We start from the raw sequence: 27032 nt of genomic DNA, 5'->3' as shown, positions 1-27032 counted from the left end.
CTATATCTCGGAAATCCATCAGGAGACACGTGGGTCGGGCCATTCCGTGCAATATACCCTACTATGTACCGCGACGATGGCAGGAGGGTCTCCGTAGGTCTTCCATTCCGTTACTCTCTGACGTAGTTGTGCCTCAGATTCTCGGGTTCGGCGTCTGAAATACGTTCGATGCAGTTCCACGGGCTCTTCCCTGCTGTCCCGCCCAGGCTGACTGCGCTGCTCACGCTGTGTGGTCTCCACGCCGAAAGTTATCAGAGAGCCTCAGTCCTGGGATCAAGTATGTGGAGAGGTCCGCCACCAGATTCACTGCCAAGCATCCGTAGAGAGAATCTTACTGGGCGCTGTGCGACGGCGTGTCATGAGAAGAGCCCTTCTAGCCCTCGAGAGCCTACATCCGGGGAGCCGGAACCTGTCATGGATGAGAAACGCGAGAAACATTGTTTTCGCGCTCTCACCATCCAGTCACCTGGCTGTTTCGTAAACGACTCAGAATTCGAGAGGCCCATAATTTCCGCAAAGGGTAATGCTGGGTAATATCCGCAACCAACGGCGGTACGAGGTATACCTGCCCAAGACCCATATACAATAGATTAACCGTATATTTCAGAGAACCATCGGACAAGATTCTGCACAGCCGGCACTTGGACCATGCGGTGTGGGGATATGGGGCCTTGAGGCACAGCGATATAAGGAGCGTACGATGCGTGAAGTGCAACCCTTTCTCCTCGCCGTGGTTTTTCGAACCTGCTGTCTCCGTTCCTTGAGATAGTCGAAAGTCAACCCTCGTTATCCGCCAGAAAAAGAATAAGGAAAAACACACGTCGACTGTCGATACTCCAACATCATGCAGTGGGCTACTCTTGCTGCCGCCGCGACGGCACTCCTCGTCGAGCAGGCTGCTGCTCAAGGCAACATGCTTCGGTTCGCATGCTCACAGTTGGTCGTTGAGCGGACAGATCCCCTCGTCAACCCTGGCATGAAGTACACTCCCCATCTTCACCAGATTGTCGGCGGTGACGCTTTCAACGTCACCATGGACCCGTCCCAGGATATCGCTCAGCTCTCCAAGTGCACATCCTGCAGCTTCGTTCAGGACAAGTCCAACTACTGGACCGCCGTCATGTTCTTCAAGCACAAGAACGGCAGCTACATCCGCGTGCCACAGGTCGGAAACGGTGGACCTCAGGGCAAACTCATCAACGATGGCGGTCTTGATATCTACTATATCCCCAGCGGCAAAGTGACGGCCTTCAAGAAGGTGAGAACCCGTGTGCGAAGATACAAGAAGGCAACCAAACTAACTGCGGAATAGGGATTCCGTATGCTTGCAGGTAACGCCGGTAACACCGATCCCAGCAAGGTCGTCAAGTCTCGCATCTGCCATCGCTGCTGGACCAGCAGCAACGAGGACAAGTTCGTCGGTGGCGCTCCTTGCGACAACTCCGACACCGTCGACATCCCTGCGGACCCCAAGTGCAAGATGATCCGCCAGACCATCATTTTCCCTACGTATGTCCCCGGTCGCGATATCATCTGAACAAAAACTGACTCAGTGACAGCTGCTGGGACGGCAAGAACCTCGATTCTCCCGACCACCAGTCCCACATGGCCTACGGCCAAGGCAGCGGTGCCAACGGTGGCGGCTCCTGCCCTTCGACTCACCCCGTCAAGGTCCCGCAAATTATGTACGAGCTTATGTGGAACGTGACAAACTTCGCGGATAAGAACATGTGGCCCACTGACGGCTCCAAGCCTTTCGTCTACAGCATGAACATTGGGTAAGTCGTTCTTCGACGGAGTACGCAACTGTCAGCATTCTCTAACGAGTATACTAGTGGATCTGCCGCCCACGGTGACTACGTTTTCGGCTGGGAGGGCGACTCGCTCCAGAAGGCCATGGACAACGGCTGCAACCTCAACAATGCTTGCCCCAAGGCCGGCCTCACGACCCAGCAGCCCGCTCAGTACAATGCCTGCAAGAAGAAGCAGCAAGCCGTCGAGGATGTCGATGGATGTAGGTCTCCCTCTTGTTCGATGATGAGTGAACAGTCACTGACAGCTAGACAACAGGGCTCAAGGAGATGCCCCTCGGCTCCAAGGCCATCAAGGCATAGAGGTCCACAGCATGATAGAAAATCCCACCGCAAGGTCATGCTCGTCTCGCTCCTTCTCACGAGCTTGCGATATCGTAGTTGTGTTCAGGCTTTTGTGGGTTTGGCGGGCGACGTGTACATGATGCTGTGTGGTTTGGTTTCCTTTAACCCCTCGCTAATGCATCGGCATATTGCTTTGTCGTTGCTTTCTGTTGATTAAACTTATGTACATTGTGAGATCAATTTTTGCCTCGTGTGTTTCCGAAAGAACCTGTCTAGTGCATTCTGCCGTGATGGACGTGGACTTCCATATTGCGATCCACAGGGCGTGCAATCATCCTGGGACCCACGTGGAGACCTTGATACTCTAAGACAATGACGAGGGCGAACTGTCACGTCACTAAAGAAAATTTTCTGTCGCTTAGAATTCTTCGTGTTGGCGACTCGCGTCCATTCAAGCTCTGAAGCTAGGTTCTTGCACACCTGGGGCCCTTCACGGCAAGGCAATGGGAAGGAAATTGACGAAATCGAATTCAGAGTTATCGCATGAATATGACGCTGATGCTAGTATATACAATGAACACAAACAATGTATACAGCAGTCGAGCCTCCACCACCCTCCTTTCTCCATCCATGCTCTAGACACCAACAATACGCTACTGGGGGGTCCCAGACGAGGGGGTTTCAGACGTAGGAGTCTCAGACGTAGAATTCCCCGACGTAACAGTTCCGCCGTTCTTCCTCACCAGCTCATCGAAGTTTGCGTTGGAGCCCTCAGTGAAGCTCTGGCTCCAGTAAATCGGGTTCTCGTGCATGACCAAGTTGGAGCTGGGGTTGGACGGCTGCTGCGGCTTGCTGTTGGAAATGACGAGGGCCAGGCGGTTGGTGCCCTTTGGATTCAGGGTGGTTTTGCCTCCGCTGCGGTTGGCCCAGGACGTGCAGCCGGTGCACTTGCCGGTGAACTGCCAGTGGGTTCCGTTCACGCGGTTGCCGGTGGTGAGTTTCTGGAGCGTCGCCTGGTTGTAGATTGTGGGCTGGGAGTGCGCGCTATGATGATGAGTGAGCGAAATCACAAAAAGGGTTGAAGTATGTGACTTACGTTGCCCATCTCGTGGAGGTTTGAGTCTGTTGTCCGTTTGCCCAACCGACCAGGAGAGGATTGTACGTCATGCTGCCTCCGAAGGCGATACCAGCCCAGCCAACCTGGTTGGGGACAACGACTTGGTAAACCACATCGTACGGCTGGCCAGACTGCGCGGCCGCGGGGACAGCAACGCGGAAGGCGATGTTGGCCGTCAGCGAGTAGGCAACCTTGAACTCGGAGAAGGTGAAGCCAGTCTCAGAGTCGAACACAACTGCGGCATTATCGGCAGCCGCCTGGCCGCTGGGTCTGCTCAAGGCTGAAGCTTAAGGTTAGTATATGACATCCTTGGGAGACATGTACAACTACATACCAGAGCCAACCAGAGCACCCGCCCACACAAGGCAAGACGTAAGCTGCATCTCGAAGGTGATACCCTCTCAGTGTCTGAGCCAAACAGGTAATAAATCGGCGGACGCAGAGGGAGAGGTAGTATATCACGGCTTGGAGTGTGATGAAAGCAGTCGTGTCACTGTCGGTTTCCTGGGGCGGCGGCAAGATAAACTTATTAGTAGAGCGATGGCTGCCAAGGATCAATCTGGCATTACTCTTCTATTCCGGGTCGGCAGCAGAGTTACGATATACAAGGCGAGGTGCACGATAAACTAAAAGGAAACAGGTCAGACCCATGAACTCGCGTGACTCCAGCACGCAACCCGGTTGAGCAGGAGGCTAGATGGCGGGAACAAAAATGGAATGATGCTCCTACGCTGCGACGAATGGTTTTGATTGCATACGAAGCATTCTTTTCGACATTCTTGGTGTCTATTCAGAAATCGGGCAATGCGCCGCTGGAAAACGACGTTTCTGGAATACCAGGGCTGGGTGCGTAATTCACATTCAATGTGTTTTGAGAGGTGGACGAATTTATCCGTATAGTGAGAGCATATGGTTTAGATGGAACAGTTATTGGAGTTGGAATAAATAGCCGGGTGATAACCACATGCCTGGCTAGGAACATACCATGCTGAAGGACTCCACAAATCCGGGTTCAAGCAAATCCGAAGGCGACTGAGGAGGAGAGTAGATATTGAACATACCGAAACGACTGCTAGCGTGCCATGCATTTGGGTAGCGGGTGTGGCAACGGAGTGAAGCTTTTTGCCCTTTTTTATTAACCCAAGCATGCCCACGGTCCTCAAAATAGAAGGAGAGAACGTGGTTCTGATATCATATCCGTTGCAAAACGAACCTAGATCACAGTCTGACAAACGGCTAGCCTCCCGCCGCAACGCTTCCCCACACGATGTGGGGCCTCTCTGGATGTAGAGGTGTATGTTCCGATGCCCAGACCACCTCAACATATAGTCCTTCACACGCCACGGGGGCGCATGTTATGCGAGGTGGGTAAAACAAAAGGTTGATATGATGCGGGTCCTGTCATTTCTGTCGAGACGTTGCTTGGCTCTTGCATGCGCATAGAGCCCCGATGCTGGGATCTCAGCTTAAGGACAAACCGGGAGCGGCTCCATTGCCAATGGATGAAGATGTATTTGCGTGCCAGCATCCTGGTCAGCTGTTGAGCATGCTTCTGGGAGCACGACATCGCGAAACACGTTGTTCGGATACTATGCTGTCGGGATGCATGTGACAGTACGGAGTAGTTGTGTAGCCATTCCACCCCTGAATGACCTCAGTTTGGCCGAGAGGCTGCTCGGCTCCATGTGTTCCTTGCTAGCAACTCGCGAGGGTGAAAGGTGCAGCAGTCTTCCTCAGCTGCAGGACTGTTGGCGATATTGTTGCCGTATGCTGTCATTCAGGAAAGCCTTACGGAGCCAAGCCTCTCACACAAGAGGCCGTATACGAAGACAGATGCGAGTACTGCAATACGCAAGTAAGCAAATAGGGGGGAGAAGCACGGCACGAGAAAAAGTACGCCTCTTTGTGTAAAGGAGTGATGGGTGAGGTTGCACCAAGGTTATCTCCGATTAAGCACGAGCTAGTCCCTTCCGAGCTAGCGTCCGTCTACCTAAAAGTGACCGCAACAACTCCACGAACCTCATCCCAACATGTCTTCTAAGGAGAGCACGGACGAGCCAGTTCCTGGTGAACTGGAACCCAATGTTTCCCCAGCGGATTCGTCGAATGTTCGGATGGGCTCCTCGAAAGTCAATCCCCCACCCGAAACCAAGGAAAGCGTGTGGTTGAGACGCTCCGTTATCCTCTCCTTTTGGCTCGTCGCGGTCCTGTTAGGTCTACCGGTATGGTGGAAGACGACAGCTATATATCGAGCGGAACTCCCCTTGCAGACCATGACAGATTGGGCTGACGGAAAGGTATGTGCGAGGCAACTGCGCGTGAAGTTTTCTTAATGCCGTCAGGTTTGCAAGCCAGTCTTCCCACTCCGCATTGCCGTCGAGGTCCCGATACCTCCTTCCGAAGCGCAGCACCTCATTCGTACCACGCAACATGCTCTGGACGACTTGAACGAGTTCTCCGCTCATCATCTGCGCCTCATGCTCGCCGACTCTCCTTGGGTTGCCAACACATCCCAGCAGATTGTGAGCGATGGTACAACTGTTGACGCGAGGCATGAGGAGGATATTGCGCTTCTTATACGGTTGATTCAGGTGGGAACAGGGAATACACCTAGGTCTATGCTGCGGGCTTACTCTCCAACTCTGGATATCTACTACGCCGCGAATCAATTGCCATCACCATCATCCACGGGCTCACCCCTGGCAACTTTCATGGCGCAGGAGCTTCACAAACTATTCGATGAGGAGCAGGCTCTTCTTGCCTACTTACTATCTACCAAATCCAAAATCCCCACGGCTAAAGTAAAATCGTTTTCCCCAGAGACGGCTGCGGAGCTCGAGCGGCAGTCAACCATCGCCTTCAAATATGCGCCCACTTACCATTTGACCTTCTCATTGTTCACTCCAACCTTCATTCCGTCCGACTGGAGGATTGAGTCTGCTCTCAAGCAATACATATCGCCTTTTCTGGACTCCTTCGCATCGATCAGCAATTTCACAATCGATACCCAGGTCCAATTGTATTCGGCCTACTCCCCCAGCATCCAGAAGCCCGTCTATGATGAGGATCAGAAAGCATGGCTGCTTCGTAAGGAGGACCTGAGTGGTTTCATCAACGCTGCTGAATGGCCACTCAGTCCAAGCATTGGAGCCGGGCCCACTGTGAACTTCGTTCTCTATGTTCCCGATCAGGCCGAAACGCCCTTGTTGGTGCAAGGTAGTGGAGCTAATAGCTGGCTTATCCCACAATGGGGCGGCGTTGTGATTCTCAACCCATCCGGGACGGATAAGTTTGGTCCTGTGCTGACCAAGCAGGACCTCGCACCTGCAATGCATACTTTTTCTGACCAGTTGATGTCACTCCTCGGGTTGCCCCGTGCTCCGGCTTCGCTACCCCTTCGTCTTTCGACCCTCGTGCGCTCGCGCGCTGCATCTCTACTTTTTTCTGCGTCGTCAACCCTGGGGGCGCTAGCACGACTGTACAATGCCCTTCCGTCCATCCCCATTCCAGACAAGGTCGCCAAATCCGTGGATCTCACTACTGCACATCTCCAGCACGCCTGCGACAATCTTCGAGGTGGACGCTTCAGAACCGCCTTGGAACATGCCAGGATTGCGGAAGCGGAAGCTGAGAAAGCTTTCTTTGAGCGCTCCATGGTTGGCCAAGTTTACTTTCCCGATGAGCACAAGGTGGCAGTATATCTACCTCTCCTTGGTCCCATTGCCGTACCGCTAGTCATGGCCGCCCTAAAGGAACTCCAAAGTATCATAAGAGCACTCAAGGCAAGGAAGAACGCCTGAAGTGATGAGGACCGTTTTGGATGATATGCGGAAGAAACCGGCGCAGAAATTAGAACACTGCGCTCGCCATACAAAGGGCATGCTCAAAGTCATGTCCCTCCTGGACTATGCATATGGTGTCAGAGCGCTCAAGAGTTACTCAGTATCTCCAATGTGACCACAGCTAGGGGTTGGCACAGTACTAAAAAACCGTAGTACGCGGGCCTTAGCTCGGAGTTGGTCGGTCAACTCCCGGTGGAGAAACTCCCACCCCCGCACTACGCGGGGACCTAGGCTTTTCGTAGGTGGGGACTGCGCTCTGGAAGACGGCGTCCGATAGTAGGGGCACTCTCATCCCGTTGGGCATACTCTGATATAGCAGATAATGTTCAGATAATGAATATCGACTTCTGGATCCGTTGCTTTCCGCCTCTGATATCAGTACAATATCACCTTACTTGGTCATCAGATCCAACAGCACACCTCCCCTCGCCAGTGATCCCCTTCTCCGACTCGAATGGGCAGACTCTCCAACCACTACCAAGCTCACGACCAACCCCAATCGCGTAGTGGAGAATGGTTCCACGAAATCCTCGGCTGGCCTTGCCATTGGTCACGGAGAGTCACATCGTACCTCACCGGAGGCTCGGCAATACGGGTCCTCCCATAACTGACTCTAGCCTGATCCGCTGTTTGTGTAAATACCAATTCCCGGCCTGCTTGCCGTCCGGCATTATCGTTGCTTTTATGTTTGTTGCACGCGCTCATACCTTTGCGGTAGATATTGCCTGTATAGAAAGTAATCAACTTCCCTTCCCTTCACAAATATCAGCACCATGATGCCTCTCTCCGCTCAAGCCGTACAGTCCGTAATATCGATCCTCGATGGGGTTACCTCTGGGGGCAAAACCGGCTCCCCAGGCCTCGTCTTCATCGCCGTCGACAAGAATGGAAAGACGCTCGTTGAACACGCGTCAGGGACGAGGGGCATCAACTCCAACCAACCCATGGACATGGACACTACATTCTGGATCGCATCGTGCACCAAGACCGTCACGGCTATCGCCTGCATGCAACTAGTAGAGCAAGGCAAACTCTCGCTCGACGACCCCGAGACCGTGAGGAAGTACGCCCCTGAAATTGGGCAGAAGAAAGTGTACGCGGACGGTGTGACGCCGGCGGAGCAGCAGAGACCGGTCACGCTGAGAATGCTGTTGTCGCACACCGCGGGATTCGCGTATACGTTTTTGGATCCGAGACCGACGATTTGGGGTAGGCCTGTTGGAATTGATGAGTTTTCTGGTGACGAGAAGGAGATCTTGGATACGCCGTTGTTTAACCAGCCGGGTACGGTGTGGCAGTACGGTGTACGTTTTCTGTTTTCGTTTTCCATTCATCCTCAATCATCTAGAGGGAAGTAGAGGCGGTAGATAAGCTAACTTATGTGTAGACCAACGTCGACTGGGCCGGCATCGTCCTCGAGCGCGCCACCGGCCAAAAACTAAATGACTACTTCCAAGAGCATATCTTCAAGCCCTTAGGCATCCACAACGTGACCATGTTCCCTACTCAAGAGATGCGCGGCAACCTAGCGTACATGCACCAGCGGGACCCAACCGGCGTCTTGCACGAGCGCGATCACTTATATCGCCGGGCATTCAATACGACGTCGAAAGAGGAGCAGCAGAGATTCCTTCATTCCGGTGGCGCGGGTTTATTCGCGAAACCAAAGGAGTATATTAGTTCGTATCCCTCCGTCACGAAGTCAGCGGAAATATATGCTGATAATGAGCACCAGAGGTCCTCACCGCCCTAGCAAACAACGGCACATGTCCTACCAAGGCGCCAAAATCCTCTCCGCCGACACCGTGAACGCGATGTTCGAGAATCAAATCCCCGAGCAGTACGTCCCCTCCCGTTCCCCCCTTTTCCAATCTCAGCTCATTACTAACACCTTTCTCAAGCCCCAACTTCGCTCGCAACGCCACACCCCCAGCAAACCCCCTCCTCGCCAACCACTCCAAAGAGATGTACCCGCAGGAAGGCAATCCCCCACAGGGCGGGGGTCTTTCTTTCTTCCTGACGATTGCGCCGGGAGCGACGGGCCGTGCGGCAAATACGGCGTGGTGGGCTGGATTGGCGAATCTGTTTTGGTGGGTGGATAGGGAGAAGGGGGTTGCGGGGATGATTGCGAGCCAGGTGTTGCCGTTTGGGGATCCCAAGGTCGTGGGTGCTTGGGTTGCGGTGGAGAAGGCGGTTTATGATGGGTTGGAGAAGGATGGCGTTAGGTTCTGGAATTGAATATGCACTATTCTCAAGGCCAGGCAGTGGTTGGGTCATGAGAAGGCTGCAAGTGTGGATGACGACGGATACCTTACAGTCTAATAGCGACCGTGGAACTGTGTTGGGCTCTATATCTTACAGTCTATGGGGAACAAATACAACGAAGAAGCCACCATCTATCGTACATCTAAACTTGTACAGCCTTTTCATTAACCACCTCCTCACACCTTCCACACAAGCTCTCCGGCTCCTCGGCAACATATCTCCAGCATCTGGGGCACTTGCACCCATTCGCCTTACGGAGGAGCACCTTTCTCTCCGTCTCTCCAATCTTGAAAGTCTCAAGCTCACACCATACCCCTTCCTCCTCCAACGCTGCCTTCAGGCCGTCCAATTCATTCATATTACGCACTTCAAACCCACTGACAACGAACAAACCTGCGAGTTCTTCGCTCTTCTGCGAACCTCCCCAACCGACGAACTCGTCAAAGTGGCTGTCGGCAGCCCTTGGATCCATGCCGATGACGACGTCGCACTCGAGGGATGAACCCATCTTCTTGGCGGCGCGGAGGCGCTCCTGGGCGGTATTGATTGCGGAGCCAACGGTGTGAATAAATTCCTGGTACTGGTCTAGTTGTCGTGCGGAGATATCTGTAGTTTGTCCTTCCGCCGGGGGAGAAGCTAGGGCAAGAGGCGTCCATGTAGCTCGAGCTGGGTGAATAGAGTTTTGTCTGAGTGTTTCAGGAAGGTAGTCCCAAACCTCCTCGACGAGGATCGGGCAGATGGGAGCAAGCATTTGGAGCAGCTCGTAGAAGATAACACCGAGGACTTTTTGCAGTGTCTGGCAATCGTGCTTGGATCCAGTATAAATGCGATCTTTGAGGGTTTCGAAGTAGAAGGCCGAGAGGTCATTGAAGACGTATTTGTTGATCGTGTTGATGCCCTTGAAGAATTCATATCTGGCATAATAAGCGTGTACTTCTTGACTCACTTGCGTGAGACGGTGCCTGGCAAGTTTGTCCGAGAGGAGGGTTACAGAGTCCGTTTCTATGCTCAGTTCGGAACGAATGGTATTGAAGGATGTGAAAGGCGGAGGACATGTTGGAAGAGAGAAGATACCAAGCAGCCACTTGAACGTTACCCGGTACTTATGCAGAGCCTGATTCACAGACAATAATACAGGTTGTCCGATTGTCACATCCCGTGTATAGTCGCTGCTGGCTGCCCATAAGCGCAGAGCATCTGCTCCCATCGAGTCGAACTGAGGCGCTGCGTCGTTGGGTTGGTCTTTTCTAGCTCCCTTCTGCTTCTTACGTTTCAGAGGGGGGAGTAATTCGCCTGACATGATCTGAGCAGGAGAGATGACGTTTCCAAGACTCTTGCTCATCTTGCGGCCGTCCGAATCGAGGGTAAAACCATGAGTGATGAGCATTTTATAGGGTGCTTTGACATTGCCGATGTCACATTGTTGGGTGGCTACATGCGTCAAGAGCGAGGACTGAAACCAGCCGCGGTGTTGATCAGTTCCCTCAAGATACACATCGGCCACAGGATGGTTCCCGTTTCGAGGAAGTAGTGACCAGCTGGTTCCGCTGTCAAACCAGACATCCATCGTGTCTCTGCCTCTTATGTAAGTACCGGACAGATGCGCCGGCTTCCACGCAGGGTCCTCTGGAGGATCAGTCCACCATGCGTCTATGCCGCGTTCTTTGATGACGTCGATGATATGCTGTATCGTATCCGCATCCATTGTGGCTTCGAGTTTGCCCTCCGATTGCTTGTACAGGGCGGGAATGGGCACACCCCAAGCACGTTGACGGGAAATACACCACTGACTCCGGCCCTGAATGAAACTCTCGAGTCTCGATCGTCCCGTCTCAGGAATGAAATTTACGCCCTCAATTGCTTTCATGGACTCGGTTTTGATTCCATCCACGTTGGCAAACCATTGTTCCGTTGCACGGACAATCACGGGCTGCTTTGTCCTCCAGTCAATGGGATACTTGTGCTTGAAATTGTGCTTTGCGCGAACCATATCCTGTCTCTCAAGATAATCGAGCACGGCTCTTGATCCTGTCTTTTTGACGTCGGACACTAAAAGACCTTGCAGAAGCTCTGGATGTTCCGGGAAAGCGTCTTCTGTGAACGCGCCCGCATCGTCCACCGGTGCAAATGCTGGGATGTTGAGGGAGGTGCAGACATGGTAGTCGTCCATTCCATGGCCTGGCGCAATGTGAACAAGACCTGTTCCGGACGAGTCTGACACGAAGTCGGCGTGAAGTACAGGTTGTAGTCCATTTGCCCTCTGGAAAGGGTTTTCGTACTGGAGATGACCGGCCAAATCCGCACCACGCAGTTTCGTCGGAATGATCATGACTTCGTGGCCTACCATGTCTTGATAGTGGGCAACCCTCGAGGCAGCGATTAAGACTAGCTCGTTGCCATGCTCTGGGTCTTGCAGTATGGCGTAGTCCATACCCTTATGCACCGCCACAGCTTTATTTGCAGGTAATGTCCAGGGTGTTGTCGTCCAGATCACAATACTAAGAGAATCCTTGATTTCAGAGAGTGCTCCATTCCTCAGTTCATCCGACAGAACAACTGGGAACCGCACAAAAGCTGCCAAAGACTTGTGGTTCTCATCGTATTCAAGCTCGCCCTCAGCGAGTGCAGTACGAGAAGACGGAGACCAATACACAGGCTTCAGCTGTCGATAGATGAGACCTGCACGATCCACTAAGTCAGCCTGAAGACAGTCAATACACTGAGCTTCGAATTCTCCTCTCCCTTCGCCGACGCGACTGACCTCTTTCGAACATCTCCTTGAAAATCTGCAACTGTCTGATCTCAAAGCTCGGCTCCATGGTCATATATGCATGGTCCCAGTCACCCATAACTGCCCACTCCTTGAAGCCTTTCTTTTGCTCCTCCACGGTCGCAGCCGCCAGTGCTCTTGCCGCTTCCCGCACGCTGACGGGGTCTGTATGTGCATCGACATCCTTCTTCTGCGCCTGAAGAGCCTTGATCTCAATAGGTAGACCGTGACAGTCCCATCCCGGGATATAACTGACTCTTTTCCCTTGCCCAAGCTCATACCGACAAATAACGTCTTTTGTGATCTTGTTCAGCGCGTGGCCGATATGCAGCGGCCCATTCGCATACGGAGGCCCATCATGCAAAGTAAAAGTCTCTATATCCTGCGCATTGGTGTCTTGCTTCGAGCGAGCATTTTGCTGCCATGCGTACAGCTCATCGGTGCATCGTCGAAGGTATTCGGGATTGGCGGCGGGCAGAGGGCGCGCGGGAAAGGCAGATTTTGGAAGTCGGAGCGTGCTCGACCATGATGCGCGTAGGATTCGCGTCGGCGCTAGCATAGTAGCATCATGGGTGGCCGGAGAGGTGTGTAGGCTTCAAGCATTTGGTTGCTGGACATTCGTCTCAAAATTGAAATGCGGCGGTCCAGGCTCGGAAATATCTCGGGTGAACATCTGTTGATGCACTGTACTTCCTTGAGATGCGTAGGTCCACGTCCACGACATGTAATGTGAACTTTGGAATACTACTAGCTATTTGGATTCATTTCTCGTCTGCGTCCGAGTGCATCGTGAATTCTCTGTTATTGCGACAATGCGATGAGAATTTTCCAGGGAGAAGCGGTTTATAATATCGATTCCACGCCCTTATCCGGGAGTGTTAAAAGGCCTCCGATCTACTTTACCAAGATAATTAATGGCCAGTTGCAGTTTCAGTTTTGAGAATTCCTCTCATAGTATCTAGCAATGTTTACAGTTGTGCTAAATAGTCTACTTATACTGTATCTGACCGAAGACTAATAGCGAAACAAACAGAAACACTGAACTAACTGAGAATCACAGCGCGGTTAAAAGTACGAGTTATAGAGCAGATTCCTCCTTAGCAAAATATAATACCTAGACCTCACTTCCACGGTACTACCAACATCTGTGGGAAATGTATCCTACATGGTCACCCACCAACAACACCTTCACAACAACCGTCTTCCCCACCTACACACATCTCACCTACCCCCATCCCTCATCGAATCCAACACCTTCTGAACACCCTCACAATCACCCGCGAGATCAAACTCCTTCTCATGCCCCTTCAACCCCACAACCCTCTGCTCGCGACCATCATACTCGTAAAACCTAACTTTCCCTCCAATAGCAACGGCACCATAGACCCTATTCTCCTTCATTCTCTCCTGCAATTGCTCCGCCGCTGCCGTCCACACGTCTGCCTTTGTACCACACTGAGCAGCCTTGCACTTGACAACGAGCACTTTCTGCTGCCTGTGCTTCACCACGACGACTCCGCCCGAGACATCGCTCTCGTACGAGTGCGAGAAATCCGACGTAACACGGAATGTGTAGGCTAGAATGGCCAGCCAGATTGTCCGGATGGCGGATTCGGTGGGGTTGCCTGCGAGCTTGTAGATGTCGGCTTTGATGTGCGGGAGGCCGTAGTACTGTTAGAGAAGTTAGTGTGTATTCGATGTGGGAGAGATGTGGAGGTAAGGCTCACTGAGGTTGTTCCGGTGGATTCTGCGAACCTCGACATGGTTGTGGATGAGTATTTCGGCGGAGATGATTTATTGGAGCACACAAATAGCCAGAAAAGAAAGGCGTAAAACGAAGTAGTGCAGTAAAAGTTCTTCCGGATGTTGATTTGTTGTCTTTACTTGATACAAAGTGGGCGAACATCAGGAGAACTAAGGTTTATATACACCTCCTCTCTCTGAGCTCATTCTCATCTGAGACCCTTACCATTCGAAAACGGAACCAACTACATAACTATTCAGAGCATGGATTAGTCTGGTGTCAAGCCTGCTTGCAGAAACTCATAGGCTGCCATGAACGTGTGTATCAATAGCATGAAACGCTTTGGTATACTCCGTAGCGTCTCGCGCTATTCCGTCAAGTCGATTGAAACGGAATAGAATATAGACTCTTGTAGATATATTACGCCACACTAAGCGCGCGCATTCCGATGCTCTATTGTGCGCACATAGATGCTGCCACCGGCGCGTAAGTTGCTGTATGACTGTGGCACAGCAAGAGGAACATGGGAAGCGCGATCCAACGAGCACATTCACATAGATGCAAGTTGTACATCTTCTCGTCTGAAACCAGCGCACAAATAGTGCATGTACGGCATAACCGCCTAGTTCTCAAACCCAGTCAGCAAGAAAAGAGTCCCTTCCCTACCGCCCCAACGCCACGCGCACGCGCGCAATTCCTCCGACCTCTAGAAACAGTATCAAAGAGAAAACATCCTCTATACACACTGGCCCCAACTATCCTATATTACACCCTTTATCCACTGCCGTGTTACCCTCTCCGCTCACGATCCACAGCTAGTATCTACCCGCTCCCATGACTCCTCAGTCTCCGTCCCGTAGCGAACCCAGGCCCGATACTCGAAGAGAAGTTCGTGATGGTCAGGTTCTCCCTATCATCCGCGCCTCGGCTCGCCGCAATTCCACCAACGGTCTTCCTCGCCATCTTTTTCATGAGCACCTTGATAGAATCACTATCCGCACCTCCGCCTCTGTTCTGCTTTTTGAGGGGAGGTGCTGCCGCTGTGCTGGTCTCGTCCAGCGGGGAGCCGAGGGGAAAATTGGATTCCTGCGAGACGACGTTAACATCTAACTCGCGGAGAGAGGGGACGGCGGTGCTTGCGCCTGTCGGTGCAGTGCTGATGGACGGGGCGAATATAGGCCTAGAGGAGATGGTGATGAGATCTTCCAAGCCCGAAACAGAGTTAGTGGCGTCGTTGAATATCGGCGTTTTGGAAGGGCTACGGCTCGCTTCCGAGGACATAGAGCCACTTCGTAGGCGGGCCAAGAGGGTATCGTGACTCTCGGTGCGTGGCAACCCTGCGGGGATCTTATAGATCGTACGTTGAGGCGTTTCGCCTGTTGGCTCGTATTCCATGAGGTGCTGGTCCGCGATCTCATCCCGCAGTGTCCGCAGGGGTTCCCGGATTGAGGATCCTTCCGAAAGGCCAGGAAGAGTATCCTTGAACTCGGTGATTTGAGCGGACATATCTGATTCCAGGGACTGCACGCGGTCGAAAGACGCTGAGAAATTATCACCAATACTAGTGTAGGATGATTGGACGGTGGACGACAGAGAGTTGAGAGAGGAGGTGTGAGCTGCGTGATGGATATCGTTCTGGGCGCGAATGCGCGACACAATATCGTCAAGAGAATGAAGTTGAGTGTCCATATGCGCCATTTGTGCTTCCACTGTCTTGACTGTTTGAGCATGGACCGACGTTGTGGTGTCTTTGATCGAACTGGATTGTTGCGTCGCGGCCTAAACAGCGTTAGCATGGGGACTTCGTCAGGACGGCGAGCGACTTACCGCGAAATCGGCTTTGATCTGTGCCTTAACATTGTCTCTTGATTTCGATACCCCGTTCATAATGTCATTTGCCTTCGCTGACCAGGCGTCCATGCCCTCGTTATAAACGCTCTGCTGAACGTGATGCTCTGCGTTAGCGGCGGCGATGCTGTCACTAACAAGGGCCATCTGCTCGCGCAGTCTCTTCTCCTGGGCTTCAGCATTGGCTGTAATCAACGAGGTTATCTGCGCCAAAAGCTGCTGTCGTTCGCTGGCGGATCTTTCCCTCTCTTCTTCCACCACGTCTACCATTCTGGTCTGCGCTGTCTTATTCGAGGCCACGAGTGCAGAATTTGCCTCACATATTTGCTGCCGAAGTCGATCATTCTCGGCCTGCTGCTCGTTCAGGCTTTTGACGAGATCGTCAAACGTGTTCTTGAACTCTCTTCCCAGGGCTGCATACGACACATGCAACTAACGCCATTAGTCACTGAACGAAGGACAGATTAATAATCACGTACCTGAGTGTGGAAGGCTTCCAGTTCAGTAATGATATTGGCCGAAATATTCTCAGCAGCAGCCGAGAGCTCATTCAAGCCTGCTCCCAGTTTCCGTTTGACGTCCTCCCTCAGCGTCTTGATTTCCTCCAATACCTGGTTTGAGTCCTCGTGCGCTTTGGCGGTCTGTTCCTTGACCTCCTTCTCCGACTGTTCGAAAGCTTGCAGGTTTTCTTTGAGGAATGCTTGAGAGACACCCAGCTGTTGTAGTTCATCTTTCACATACGCCTGCATCCTTGTAGCAAGACTCTCCATCATGCTTTCTTGTTGGCCCTGGAAGGATGCGATCCGGTCTTCGACGAGCCGCGTAGTATCGATGACATGGGACTGCGTGGATGCCCAGTTGTGGCGATTCAGCGATTGAAGATCCGACTTGCGACGGATTTTCGACCGCAGACCGTCAAGGTCGGACGTTGTCTTCCCGAGGGTGGAAATCATATCTTGCCCAATATGGGCGAGCTGCTCCTCGGTCTTCTGGTGTGCCTTTCGGAGGGCGGTCTCTTCGGCAAGATTCTGCCTTGTATGCTCCAATACCACCTCAGTCTTCTCAAGTATACCTTTCGTGCCTTCCAAGGCAAGCTTCGTTTGCTCGTGGTCTTTCTTGAGAGTACTGAAGGTTGTGGTCAGCGTGAACAACTCTTGCACTTTGTTCCGCAGATTGATCTCCATCGTCTCGATCTTGTCGCGTTGCTCTTCGCTGAGGATCCTTCTCGACTCGCTTTCCGTGGTGAGCTCATCATAGCTTTCTTGTGTAAGATAGACGCCATTTCGAGATCTGGTTGCCTGCAGCTCGCTCTTGAGCTTCTCGATTTCCGTAGTATATTCTCTCAGCAAGGTTTTCTTCGACATGAGCTGATTGACCTGCGGCTTATTCCGAATGTTCTTTGCGCGAAAGGCGTAGTCTAGGGTAGATATGGTCTCCTCGAGGTTGCTCTTAGCAGGCGACAGGGTTGCAATGATGCATGTTTTCGTCCGACCACCCAAGGAATCTTGTAATAACCGCGTCAACTTCGACTCTCGATATGGGATGTGCGGGCTGCGATCCACTAGAGCGTTGATTACACGACCCAGCGTGAGTAAGCTCTTGTTGATCAGACCCGCCTCCGCAGCTCGTTTGTTCTCAGCGCCACTACGCTGAATGTTCTCACTCCCTGCCAGATCGACCAGGTTCAGTTTCCCAGCACTTAGATATTCTTGGCCGTCATCCGCCGTCCGCTTCATATAGACGGTTATTGTGAAGACGGTATGACTGCGCGAGCTGAGGTCGTTGCACTTTGTGGCTGCCACCTGACGTTTGTCACTCCCGGCCCGAAGAACCTTGATGCCTTCTCTTGCGCTCTTCAGATAGCGCTCCTCCATTCCTTGAACCATGGTTGCGCTACCACCTTTCTTGTTGTTCTCCTCATAGATCTTCAGTTTGGCGTTGTCGTCCTCGGAAATCAAATCGCGCAGCTCTTCATTGTAGAGCTCGATAAAAGAACACTTGACGGAATTCTCAATTTCCTCGACCTCGAGTTTGTTGAACAGGTGATAGAGTACACGAGGCACAATACCGGCATGGTCTGGGGGGGGAAGCACGTCGGAAATGTCGCCGCACATGGTATACGTTTTGCCAGTGCCTGTCTGGCCGTAGGCGAAGATGGTACAATTGAAGCCATTTAGGACCTTTCATCCTATTAGCATCCCATATGTGTGAGCTTCTGTCTGACATACCTCTCCCATGATAGGAGCCACCACTTCATCGAAGATGATCCCCTGATCCGCGGCTTGTGAGAAGACTTTGTCAAATTGATACGTCTTATTGCTCAAAGCGTTCGGGCCCATAGATAGCTCTACTGTCGTTCCTTTGATACCGTTGGTCGACACAACCACACCACTGTTTTCCTTGACCTCCCTGTCGCTTCGAGCGCGACAGCGGACGACAACATTAATGTTGGTTTCTTCACCACCATGCTCGAAGTCGCGCTCTTTCCGTTTGATCCCAGCCTGCGGTGAGGGCCTAACTCTGGCAGAAGCGACCGATCCTGTTGGTGATGCGCGCCCGTTAAGCGCGGGTGTTGCAGAGCGGCCGCGAGTTGAGGGAGGAGGCGGAGGTCTCATTGTCGAAGGTCGACTCATTGGCGCTCTCTTGCCGGTTGTCGGCCCCGCCCGAGGCAGACCAGACATGGCAAATAGAGGTATATAATCAAAAGGCTGTGGTGTTAGATAGCGATGGGTGAAGTGTGGAGATTGGTAAACATTGGTCCCCAAGAAAGTAAACAATGCCAAGCCTATAGTTTACAACCCCTGTCTGTCTCCACGTGATTATTCGCTTAAGGACATCCCCCTGTCGCCCTCGGTAAGCAGGGTGCTCTGAGTGATAACAATGGTGGGGGAGCTCCACAGGCAGCTTTCACACTTCGTTTCATGCGATAGTTCGCTCACTGATTCCAAGTACGGAGTATACACAATATATTCCCTTTGATCCTTGACAACCTCGTTGCAGCTTGCCCTAATGCCCCTCATTCAGTTTGTGGAATTAAAACCACTTCGCGACTGCCCTTCCCTCCGATAGCTGTGTACTCGCAACCTCCGCCCACTCCGCGTCCCCGTCCCTTTCGCCATCACCAGCCCCGGTGCCTTGCAGCTACAAGTGTCAAACCGCGTGTTTCTTCGGCGCTCCAGTGTTTCCAAAACAGCTTCCTACATCATCATATACTTGGTCGAGCATCCCCTGCCCTGTGAATGCTGGTCACAATCCCACGTCCCGTGGACGCAGCACGGGTAGCCCGACCCCGAGCATCACGTCCTCAAACTACTCCCACCCTGATACCACACACCGTGACAACATGGAGGACAACACGATGCACGTCCAGCCCGGCCGCTCCGTCGGCTTCATGACGCTCGGCAGCTCGCTGCACGAAGTCCTAACAACCATCAAAGGCGACGTCAGAGGCTTCCCTCGGATCCACCTGACGCACGACGACGAGCGCCCCATAGAATCGCCCATACATGTCGGCCTCCCCGATAACGGGCTGCGCCTGCAGTTCGACGGACCAGACCAGCGGCTGCGCTTGATAGAAGTGCTGGATTTCAGCAAAGTCAGACTTGTGTACAAGGACGTCGAGATCTACAAACCGGCAGTGGGACAAACCGCCATGAAATCGGGAGCGCCAGGACCCACGTTCAGGCACATTTACGACAAAGTCCTGGGGCCGACGTACGGCGGTGAATACACAGCGCCGCGCGGAAACGACCCGGGAATGAAGGGCACATACAACCTCTCCTATCCCGGCATCGCTTTCAACTTCCCCGTACGCCACGATTCCTACTCCCCGGACAAGAACGTGATTGCCCTGCTCTCCTCCTCCGTAACCGGACCAGCGACCTCCATGGCCGTCTTCAGCGGAGAGTCCTGGCAGAAGGCGAGGGCCACACTATTCACGGCACCTCCGCCCTACCCACGCGCCTCGTCCCTGCTGACCAAAGGTCGCGAAGACGTGCCCGAGGAAATCGAACTCGCACGAATCCACGACGAGGGCAAGATAGAATTCATACGGCGGTCAAGCCCCCCCTTCTGGCTCGTCCTCAACGAAACCACACCGCAGGACCTCATCATGGAGCTCGGTGCGCCGGACTCGATATACAAGAAGAGCGACCACCGGTTATCCATCCACCAGAAAGATCGCAGGTCCAGCGATGTCTCCGATAACTCTGCGGCGGGGTTCCGACGCGATGACCCGCGTCACTCCGAAGATAGCTCGGGCTTTGGCGCAGAGGACCGCGATGACGACGACGATGATGACGATGACTGGGAAGACGACGACGCAATTCGCGAGCGCGAAGCCGACTCCGCAGATCACTTCTACAACTACTACACGCACGGCTTCGACATCCTGATTTCGCAACCCACGCACCGCACCTCCGACCTCTCTCCCCCCTCCGCCTCCCCACCCTCAGAAAGCGACAAACCCTCCGCCATACCCCTGGGGCACCTGACAGCCACCAAAATCCTCTTCCACGGCAACGTCCCTGGATCCTACCAATTCAACCGGCACCGCAGGAGCCGCTGGCGAATCGAAATTTGCAGCGCCGGGCTGGACAGGGAGCCATTAACGTCGGAGATGCGGTTCGAAGAGGAACTGGCGCCAAGACTGAAAAGGGCGTTTCGCGCGTTTTATGAGAGTGAGGAGGAGGAGGCGTTGTTGCAAAGGGGGATGGCGCTGAATCGCGGGTGGGGGGATAGTCCGGGGAGTAGTATGGAGTTGCTGACGCAGTGGGATGGGGGATTGGGGGGGAACAGGCGGGAGGGGAGGAAGGTGGGGATGTCGGCGTTGGCGGGGGGGAATGGTGGGTTTGGGGTTGGGGTTGGGGTTGGGGAGGGTGGAGAGGCGGAGGTCGGGAATGTTGAGTTGTTTGGGTTTCCGGGGTTGGTGTTTGAGGTTTTGAGGAATGGGGCTGTGAGTGTGTTGACGGTTTATTAGTAGGTGTGCCGTTTGCATAGGGATTGGGATTAGGATTGGGTTTGGTTTGGATTCTAGGGGCTGGAGTGTTATTTATGAATGACAACTGGACTGGACTGCTAGATTAATGTTTCATCGCCTCGTTCCACCTACTCGACAGACAGAGGAGTCGAACTTGATGCGTTCAACCTCCAGTGCCAAAAGCCGAACTCGTTAAGTGCTCGCTATTCTCAACTGGACGTCAGCATATCATCACGGCAAGTTAAACTTTCCGGGGAAGAAGTCCGGAAAGGAGAGGAAAGCCCGTGAATTACTATTGCCATCGCAGGAGTATAATTTATAAAGGGAAAATAAAAACGGAAGGAAAAGGAAATGAACAATACCGGGAAAGACACGACTACATGATGGTATACTACTGTGCAGAGGAAAGCTTGGAAGTAAAGTACTGTATTCGCCGTGCAGATCCCATTCCGTCGCTTGAATCCCGGTATAGAAAACGGCAGATTTCATGGTATGTGGCAGTTTGGTTTGAATGATTCTTCGCCCTTCCATGTCCTTTGTACTTCCGATGAGGGTGATGATGGTGATGACAGATGGGAACCGGTGAGGGAATAGCCGTGGAAAATGATAAAGTAGGAACCCTGTGACGAGAGAGTTTCGAAGAGGTAGGGATCCGGAAAGAGGACTCCGAAGTATCTAAGGTCTAAAGCCTCATGATCATGAGCGTGCCTTGTGTGAACGATGCCCGATGTGTACCCCTCTGTGCAGCAGTCGCAAGCAAGTCCAAGCCGCATCCGAAGTGGGAGAGTGCAGTTCATTGTCCCACTTCCATCCCTGATGAAAGTCCAAGTCCCTTGAAATAATCCGGTTGTGCATGATATACGCTCCAAAGAGCCCCAAAACCCAAAGAATATCTTTCACACTACGCCTCGACCTTCTTCTCACTCAAGTCCTTTGCGCGAAACACGGCATCCTGCCCGCTCATGCGCCTCTTGAGGGCGCGTTCCAGCTTCGCGCCCAGGGCCAGCTTGTTCATGTCGTCGTTCTTCTCGGAGCTGAGCTGGTAGCGCTGCGAGGCAAGGCGCTTGTCCTCGAGGCGCTCGAATCCCGCGTTCCACGACTTGATCTCTTGGGCCTTGGGGTCGCCGGCGGTGGACGAGGCGGCGGAGAGGTGCGAGGGGGCGATGGAAGGGGTCAGGGTGGGTGCGGCGCTGTAGGTGGAGAAGCGGGCCGAGGCGCGGTTGGCGTTCTGTTGGGGTTGGGTCAGTGGGGGGTGTTGCTGAGGTTGGGACATGGTGAGGAGAGAGAGATGGAGAGATGTGTGATTGAGGAAGAAACAGAGCAGGGGAAGGGGGATATAATAACGGATAAGAGAGGCGGAGGATGTAAGTCCAGGGTCTGCGGAGGCGGGACAGGGAAAGGAGAGACAAGCGAGGCTGCGAAACAGCGATCCGGCGAATGGAGAGTCGCGACTCACGTTGGCAAGAATGGGTCGCGAGGACTCGACCGAGTTCGTCATCATGATGGTTGAGGAGAGAGGGTGTTGCTGGGCGGGTAGGATTTCAGGGGAGGCAGATTGTTCGACTTGTTTGAGACTTTCTGAATTCAGCCAGCGGAGAGGGGATATTCGGTACGGAAATTTGAGCGTGAAATGAGGTCGGAGGCGGGAAACGGAGGGAATCGCAGGAGGAGCGATGGATGATTCAAAAGGAGGGAGGTAGACTAGGTCTCTTCTGGCGCGGAAAAGCGCAGGGCACGGCGGGGCTCTGGCGTGTTTCACAGTGAGCCAAGCGTGTGGATCAACAAGACGGATCGGGGGGAGGCTGGGGCCGCTATGGGCTCCTGGCGCGGTGAGACGGCGATGTCAACTGTGAGATTCTGTAAATTCCCTGTCTTGTATTCGACGGTGGCACGACAGATTTCGCTGCAGGAGAGTGCGTGCAAACACGTGTGACCGGACAGTTGTGGTGAAGGGAGGAGGAGATTCTTGCAAGCAGACACCCGCCGCCTTTAATCAAGAGCCGGCATCACGAGGAGTCCCTCCACGCACGCTGCCCAGGTGAGCTGATGAAACGGCTCAAACTGGCGCACGCAGAGAGCTCGACCTGACCGGAGTCGTCATCGACAACAAAAGAAGAAGTCCGTCCCACCTCCGTTCCTGGGCCCGAGCCAGCGTATTCCGCAAGCTCCCATCCCCCAACCTATCACCACATGCATCGCCACCCACTGCCACGCATTGCCACGTGTTTCTTTGACGCCGTCCCCGCGCCGCCCATGAGCTTAGCCATGTGGTGTGGTCGAGGATCTCGGTTCCAGACACCGATGGGCTGACCAGTTGTCATTCGCGTACGCTTCGTGGGGAGAAGATAGCACCCAAACCATGTTTCTTTGTTGTGCTTTGCAAGAGTGATGATTGCACCCAATAACCATTCTGCTCTGGACTGAACTGCATTCCCCTCCGTACCCAGTACAGCGTCGGACATCTGCACGAGTCTCTCCATACGTTACATCCCGCACACCACCCTCCTGCACCCCCCCAAGGGCCCAATCAATCACACGATGCATACTTGTAAGCCCATCACCGCCGTTCCAAATAGACAGCAACGCCCTCCATCCCTGCCCAACCTTCTTCTCCGCCATACCAACTACTACAGCTCTGCACATCATGCCCTTTGCCCTCCACCACCATAACGCATTCGAGCCCTTCCAAACCCCAAGTCCCGCCATCCTCCACCCAACACGGAATCCCCAAGTCCCATCAACCTGGCATATTTGCCACATGCAGCTCTTCCTTGATTAAATTTCATTGTTAATAGATTGATTGATTCAACATCCTGGACTCAGTGCATCGCAGCATCGCTCCGCATTCCGTCCGTGCGTCCGGGCCACGAGGTCGCCACGTGGGTGAATGTGGGCGCCTTGGCTACCCTGCATATCCGTACCGCTCGGACCATGTTGCCACCAGAGATGGTGTGTTGCACCGTTATCGAGATGGCATGGCGGGAGGGGTTCGGATGGCTGTTGGCTGTGTCCCGTTCTGGCTGGGATCACTTTATCATATCTCCATCTTTGTTGAGAGATCTGTTGTTGAAGAGGCCGGACGTTCTCGTGGCCACCAGAAGTAATCCCACAACTTGGGTGTATGCACAGTTCCGCTCCACCCTACCTGAGGCTTTTTTGAATTCAAAAGAGCTTCTGTACTTACTCCCTTAGTGCGAGCTGTGAAATCCGACAAAGCACATTGGCCTTTCAATGCAAAACCTTACTCCGCCATCCGCAACCCGTCTCCATCCGTCTTCCTTTCCACAAGCGTTCCGTTCGATCTTTCATTGTGCGTTCGTTTCCACAGAGTTCCGTTCGATCTTTCATTGTGCCATCGTCTCGTCTTTCGCCCATCCCCTTCTTCTTATCGACTGTTGTCTTTCACGCGAGAAAGCGGTTTGGCTATTTGTTCTCGAGGACCTACTTTCCGGTTGCACCACCCCTCAGCCTTCCGTCTGTCATTTCTGAATCATACCTGCTTCTATAATCGAAGCTCTTGGTCGTGACAACTTGTATATATGAGCTGTGGTTTAACCTGGTAGCGATTCGTAGAGATGGAGTTCGGAGTCGCCGCCTCTAGGCGTTGTCGATTCTTCTAGCCACAATGTCGTGCACGCATCGCTATAGTTCCATCGTATTGAGCAAGTTCAACACATCATCTCCGTCTGCGCACCTGTGAAGTGGAAGCTCCAGTATAAAGCCTGAATCATGTTTGCATCAACTGCGTCAAGTCATCCAAGTCGGGTCGAACGTACCTGGAACCCATCTCCTTCAACATACGTCCAACTTCATCTCATACCACTCCAAACCAGATAAACCACTAGACACTTTCGATGCCCGCGCCTTCTACCCTCCAACACTCACCCCTCACCCTCCCCGATCCCCAACTCCTCCATAACCTCCTCCGCATCCCTCCTCACCCACCCCTCGACCCCCTCCAACCTCCCCACCACCTCCTCCACAAACACCCTCCCAACCTCGTCCACACCCACCCCCTTCACCCCCTCCCGCTCAAAACTCGTCGTCCTCTTCCCCTCCAGCCCACACGCCACGATCCTCTCAAACCACCACAAATCCGTACTCACATTCAGCCCCACCCCATGACTCGTCACATTCCTCCGCATGTGCACGCCCACGGCCGCAATCTTATCGTCGGGCGTTGTCCACACGCCCGTATTCTCCGTCGTCATGGCCTCGATGCCGTACCGCTTACACGTCGCTATGAGCGCCTTCTCGAGCAGACACACATAGCTCCGGGGCGTGAGCTTGTGCGCTCGGAGATCGAGGATCGGGTACGCGACGAGTTGGCCCGGGCCGTGGAATGTCGTTTGCCCGCCTCGCAGGGCTTCGACGAAGGAGGCGCGGCCCGAGGCGCGGAGGTAGGCTTGCTGGGTGGCGGAGACGGCGCCGACGTCTCTGCGGCCGCTGGTGTAGACGGGGTGGAATTCGGCGGTTATGATGGACGGGGGTGGGGCGGGGATGGCGGTGGGAGAGCGTTTGTGCGCGAGGAAGCGTGAGACGAGGTGTTCTTGGAGGCGGGAGGCGGTGTTGTAGGGGATTGGGGTGCGGAAGTGGAGGTGCGTGAGGGTGCGCATTGGAGTTGGAGGAGAGGGAGCGGATGAGTGGTGGTGGTGGGTTTGGTTCACTATCGAAGCATTGGTTATGGATTGTCGTCGGCGGCGTTGAGGTGGGAGACCTGGCAGCATGTCCAAAAAGGGCAATTTATAAGTTATAGCTTGAGGATTGACCACTGTGAGACTCCTGCACAGTAGCTTATCGATAAGGCCTTCTAGAAGAAATTGGGAACCTCACGTATTCCCGCGAACGGCCATACAAAGGTACAAACGCGCCAGCCAGACGTGTAAACACCTACCGTCTTCCGCACTCCCTATAAAATACCCATTCCTCATTGCATAACATGGCACCAGCGCCAAACCCCAAACAAGGCAAAAAGCGCACGCGCAACGGAACCGAAAAGCCCCAACAGCAATCCAAGACACCTCCTACCAGCACCTTAGCTCCATCCGAGAAACCCCAAACCGGCTCCAATACACCACCCAATACTCTTACGACCCATCCGACTCCGCAAACCCATTCAAGCCCAAATCGCCCCGCAGGCCAACAATCCCAAATGCCACCACCTCCGCGACCCAATCCCCCGCACCCGCCCTCCCTCTCCACCGCCCCCAAACAAGATCAACAACAGAGCAAGAGCAAGATACAAAAAGTCCCGCGCCTCCCACCCCGTACGTCTCCTCCCTCCCCCTCCCTCTCCCTCTCCCTCTCCCTCTCCCCCCCCCGCCAATCCCCCACCAGCTCACCAACCTAACCCATCAACAGAAACCACCAAAATCACAACCCGCCCCCTCCCACACCCGCCCATCCCCTCCCCCTTCTCCGCCTCCACCTCCCCAAAAACAATCTACATAACCACCACCTCGCCCTTCATCCCCGCCATCAAACGCATCCGCGGGCTGCTCGCCGAAATCAAAAAACGCGAGGACCAATCCACCGCCGCTACGTTATCGGGCAGAGCGAGGAACATCTATGGCCGTAAAAGCAGGAGCAAGACTGGCACCAGGAGGGCAGGAGCGGGGGCGAGGGGCGCAAGAGGAGGAGGAGTTCCTGGTGTTAGTGGAACCGGAAGACCAGTTATGAATCTCGTACCCGATGGCACGCTGACGGAGCGCGACGTCGAAGCCGCGATCGCGGATTCGGCAGCCTCGCTTGCGTCCGGCGGCGGCACCAGCATGCGGAAAGGCAGAGAGTGCGTGTACATCAAAGCGACGGGGCGCGCGATACCCCGGGCGCTGGAGATCGGTGTGTATTTCCAGGCCCAGAGCGATTGCGGGGTTAGGGTGGAGATGGGGAGTGTGAAGGCTGTTGATGATATTGAGGTACTGCCTCCAGAACAAGATGAAGGGGAGGGGGAAGAGAAAGAGGTAAGGGATGAAGAGGGCGATGTGGATATGCGGGATGTGGGAGGGGAGGAAAGTACGGGTAGGGAGGGGAAGCGGCTGCAGGAGGACCTCCAAAAGGGAGAAAAAGAGAAGAGGAAGAAAGTGACGGGCAAGAAAGCTAGCATGCCACGGGAAGATATACCCGAGACGCGAATCCGCACCCTAAGTGCCATAACCGTATCAGTATGGTCTGTATGAATACCTCTCAGGCACAACCTCCCACTTGAGAGCAACGCACCTCTCTAGCTCCGTTGTGCATATATAGCAGATACCCCTAGACTTTATGATAATGGGTCTCAATCACACATGAAGCATTTTCACATCCCTGCACATGAAACAAAACCAAGCACATGTCAGGTAAAACCGCCCCGGGCCGAGTTGATATAGGTAC

At 53.7% G+C, this 27032-nt stretch overlaps 13 protein-coding genes across 13 annotated transcripts; 6 read left to right on the top strand and 7 right to left on the bottom strand.

Moving 5' to 3' along the window:
* The first annotated feature begins 45 nt into the window (after window positions 1-45).
* EI97DRAFT_61649 (uncharacterized protein) lies at window positions 46-717 on the top strand. The gene is made up of 2 exons (XM_033802963.1): window positions 46-552; window positions 608-717. Exon 1 carries the CDS (start codon window positions 169-171, stop codon window positions 532-534), a length of 366 nt encoding a protein of 121 aa, XP_033653497.1. The 5' UTR covers window positions 46-168; the 3' UTR covers window positions 535-552; window positions 608-717.
* Window positions 718-844: 127 nt separating this feature from the next.
* EI97DRAFT_378527 (uncharacterized protein) lies at window positions 845-2114 on the top strand (the record flags this gene model as incomplete). Its single annotated transcript, XM_033795666.1, has 5 exons — window positions 845-1258; window positions 1313-1509; window positions 1560-1778; window positions 1836-2014; window positions 2071-2114. 5 exons carry the CDS (start codon window positions 845-847, stop codon window positions 2112-2114), a joined length of 1053 nt encoding a protein of 350 aa, XP_033653496.1.
* A 586-nt stretch (window positions 2115-2700) lies between these two features.
* On the bottom strand, window positions 2701-3596 carry EI97DRAFT_494465 (CBD9-like protein; the record flags this gene model as incomplete). The annotated part of the gene is made up of 3 exons (XM_033802391.1): window positions 2701-3140; window positions 3193-3448; window positions 3548-3596. The coding sequence occupies 3 exons, from the start codon at window positions 3594-3596 to the stop codon at window positions 2750-2752; spliced, it is 696 nt and encodes a 231-aa protein (XP_033653495.1). The 3' UTR covers window positions 2701-2749.
* A 1731-nt stretch (window positions 3597-5327) lies between these two features.
* Window positions 5328-7013, top strand: EI97DRAFT_378636 (GPI transamidase component PIG-S; the record flags this gene model as incomplete). The annotated part of the gene is made up of 2 exons (XM_033795671.1): window positions 5328-5510; window positions 5556-7013. The coding sequence occupies 2 exons, from the start codon at window positions 5328-5330 to the stop codon at window positions 7011-7013; spliced, it is 1641 nt and encodes a 546-aa protein (XP_033653494.1).
* An 818-nt stretch (window positions 7014-7831) lies between these two features.
* EI97DRAFT_450737 (beta-lactamase/transpeptidase-like protein) lies at window positions 7832-9293 on the top strand (the record flags this gene model as incomplete). The annotated part of the gene is made up of 4 exons (XM_033800304.1): window positions 7832-8359; window positions 8443-8738; window positions 8791-8895; window positions 8957-9293. 4 exons carry the CDS (start codon window positions 7832-7834, stop codon window positions 9291-9293), a joined length of 1266 nt encoding a protein of 421 aa, XP_033653493.1.
* A 193-nt stretch (window positions 9294-9486) lies between these two features.
* Window positions 9487-12682, bottom strand: EI97DRAFT_399536 (isoleucyl-tRNA synthetase; the record flags this gene model as incomplete). Its single annotated transcript, XM_033796423.1, has 2 exons — window positions 12082-12682; window positions 9487-11999 (listed from the first exon to the last, which is right to left on the bottom strand). Coding segments are annotated over exons 1-2 (3081 nt in total), but the record flags the coding sequence as incomplete, so codon positions are not given.
* Window positions 12683-13043: 361 nt separating this feature from the next.
* EI97DRAFT_501688 (uncharacterized protein) lies at window positions 13044-14096 on the bottom strand. The gene is made up of 2 exons (XM_033802715.1): window positions 13818-14096; window positions 13044-13761 (listed from the first exon to the last, which is right to left on the bottom strand). Exons 1-2 carry the CDS (start codon window positions 13851-13853, stop codon window positions 13312-13314), a joined length of 486 nt encoding a protein of 161 aa, XP_033653491.1. The 5' UTR covers window positions 13854-14096; the 3' UTR covers window positions 13044-13311.
* Window positions 14097-14307: 211 nt separating this feature from the next.
* EI97DRAFT_419652 (kinesin family protein-like protein) lies at window positions 14308-18410 on the bottom strand. The gene is made up of 4 exons (XM_033797000.1): window positions 17911-18410; window positions 16162-17862; window positions 15662-16114; window positions 14308-15613 (listed from the first exon to the last, which is right to left on the bottom strand). The coding sequence occupies exons 1-4, from the start codon at window positions 18361-18363 to the stop codon at window positions 14657-14659; spliced, it is 3564 nt and encodes a 1187-aa protein (XP_033653490.1). The 5' UTR covers window positions 18364-18410; the 3' UTR covers window positions 14308-14656.
* Window positions 18411-18589: 179 nt separating this feature from the next.
* Window positions 18590-21352, top strand: EI97DRAFT_474620 (uncharacterized protein). Its single transcript, XM_033801899.1, has 2 exons — window positions 18590-20636; window positions 20763-21352. Exons 1-2 carry the CDS (start codon window positions 19026-19028, stop codon window positions 20946-20948), a joined length of 1797 nt encoding a protein of 598 aa, XP_033653489.1. The 5' UTR covers window positions 18590-19025; the 3' UTR covers window positions 20949-21352.
* Window positions 21353-21561: 209 nt separating this feature from the next.
* Window positions 21562-22158, bottom strand: EI97DRAFT_378381 (uncharacterized protein; the record flags this gene model as incomplete). Its single annotated transcript, XM_033795659.1, has 2 exons — window positions 21562-21888; window positions 22117-22158. The coding sequence occupies 2 exons, from the start codon at window positions 22156-22158 to the stop codon at window positions 21562-21564; spliced, it is 369 nt and encodes a 122-aa protein (XP_033653488.1).
* Window positions 22159-22801: 643 nt separating this feature from the next.
* Window positions 22802-23656, bottom strand: EI97DRAFT_61511 (uncharacterized protein). The gene has a single exon (XM_033802962.1). The coding sequence runs from the start codon at window positions 23418-23420 to the stop codon at window positions 22920-22922; it is 501 nt and encodes a 166-aa protein (XP_033653487.1). The 5' UTR covers window positions 23421-23656; the 3' UTR covers window positions 22802-22919.
* A 555-nt stretch (window positions 23657-24211) lies between these two features.
* EI97DRAFT_442919 (lipoyltransferase) lies at window positions 24212-25276 on the bottom strand (the record flags this gene model as incomplete). Its single annotated transcript, XM_033799783.1, has 2 exons — window positions 24212-24302; window positions 24546-25276. The coding sequence occupies 2 exons, from the start codon at window positions 25274-25276 to the stop codon at window positions 24212-24214; spliced, it is 822 nt and encodes a 273-aa protein (XP_033653486.1).
* A 250-nt stretch (window positions 25277-25526) lies between these two features.
* EI97DRAFT_501683 (uncharacterized protein) lies at window positions 25527-26947 on the top strand. The gene is made up of 2 exons (XM_033802714.1): window positions 25527-25927; window positions 26022-26947. Exons 1-2 carry the CDS (start codon window positions 25600-25602, stop codon window positions 26837-26839), a joined length of 1146 nt encoding a protein of 381 aa, XP_033653485.1. The 5' UTR covers window positions 25527-25599; the 3' UTR covers window positions 26840-26947.
* The last annotated feature ends 85 nt before the right edge of the window (window positions 26948-27032 follow it).

This window comes from Westerdykella ornata (assembly GCF_010094085.1).
Source record: "Westerdykella ornata strain CBS 379.55 unplaced genomic scaffold EI97scaffold_12, whole genome shotgun sequence".
NCBI classification, from domain to species: Eukaryota; Fungi; Ascomycota; class Dothideomycetes; order Pleosporales; family Sporormiaceae; genus Westerdykella; species Westerdykella ornata.
The sequence above is the reverse complement of the archived record's forward strand: the minus strand, read 5'-3'. Positions and strand labels throughout refer to the sequence as shown.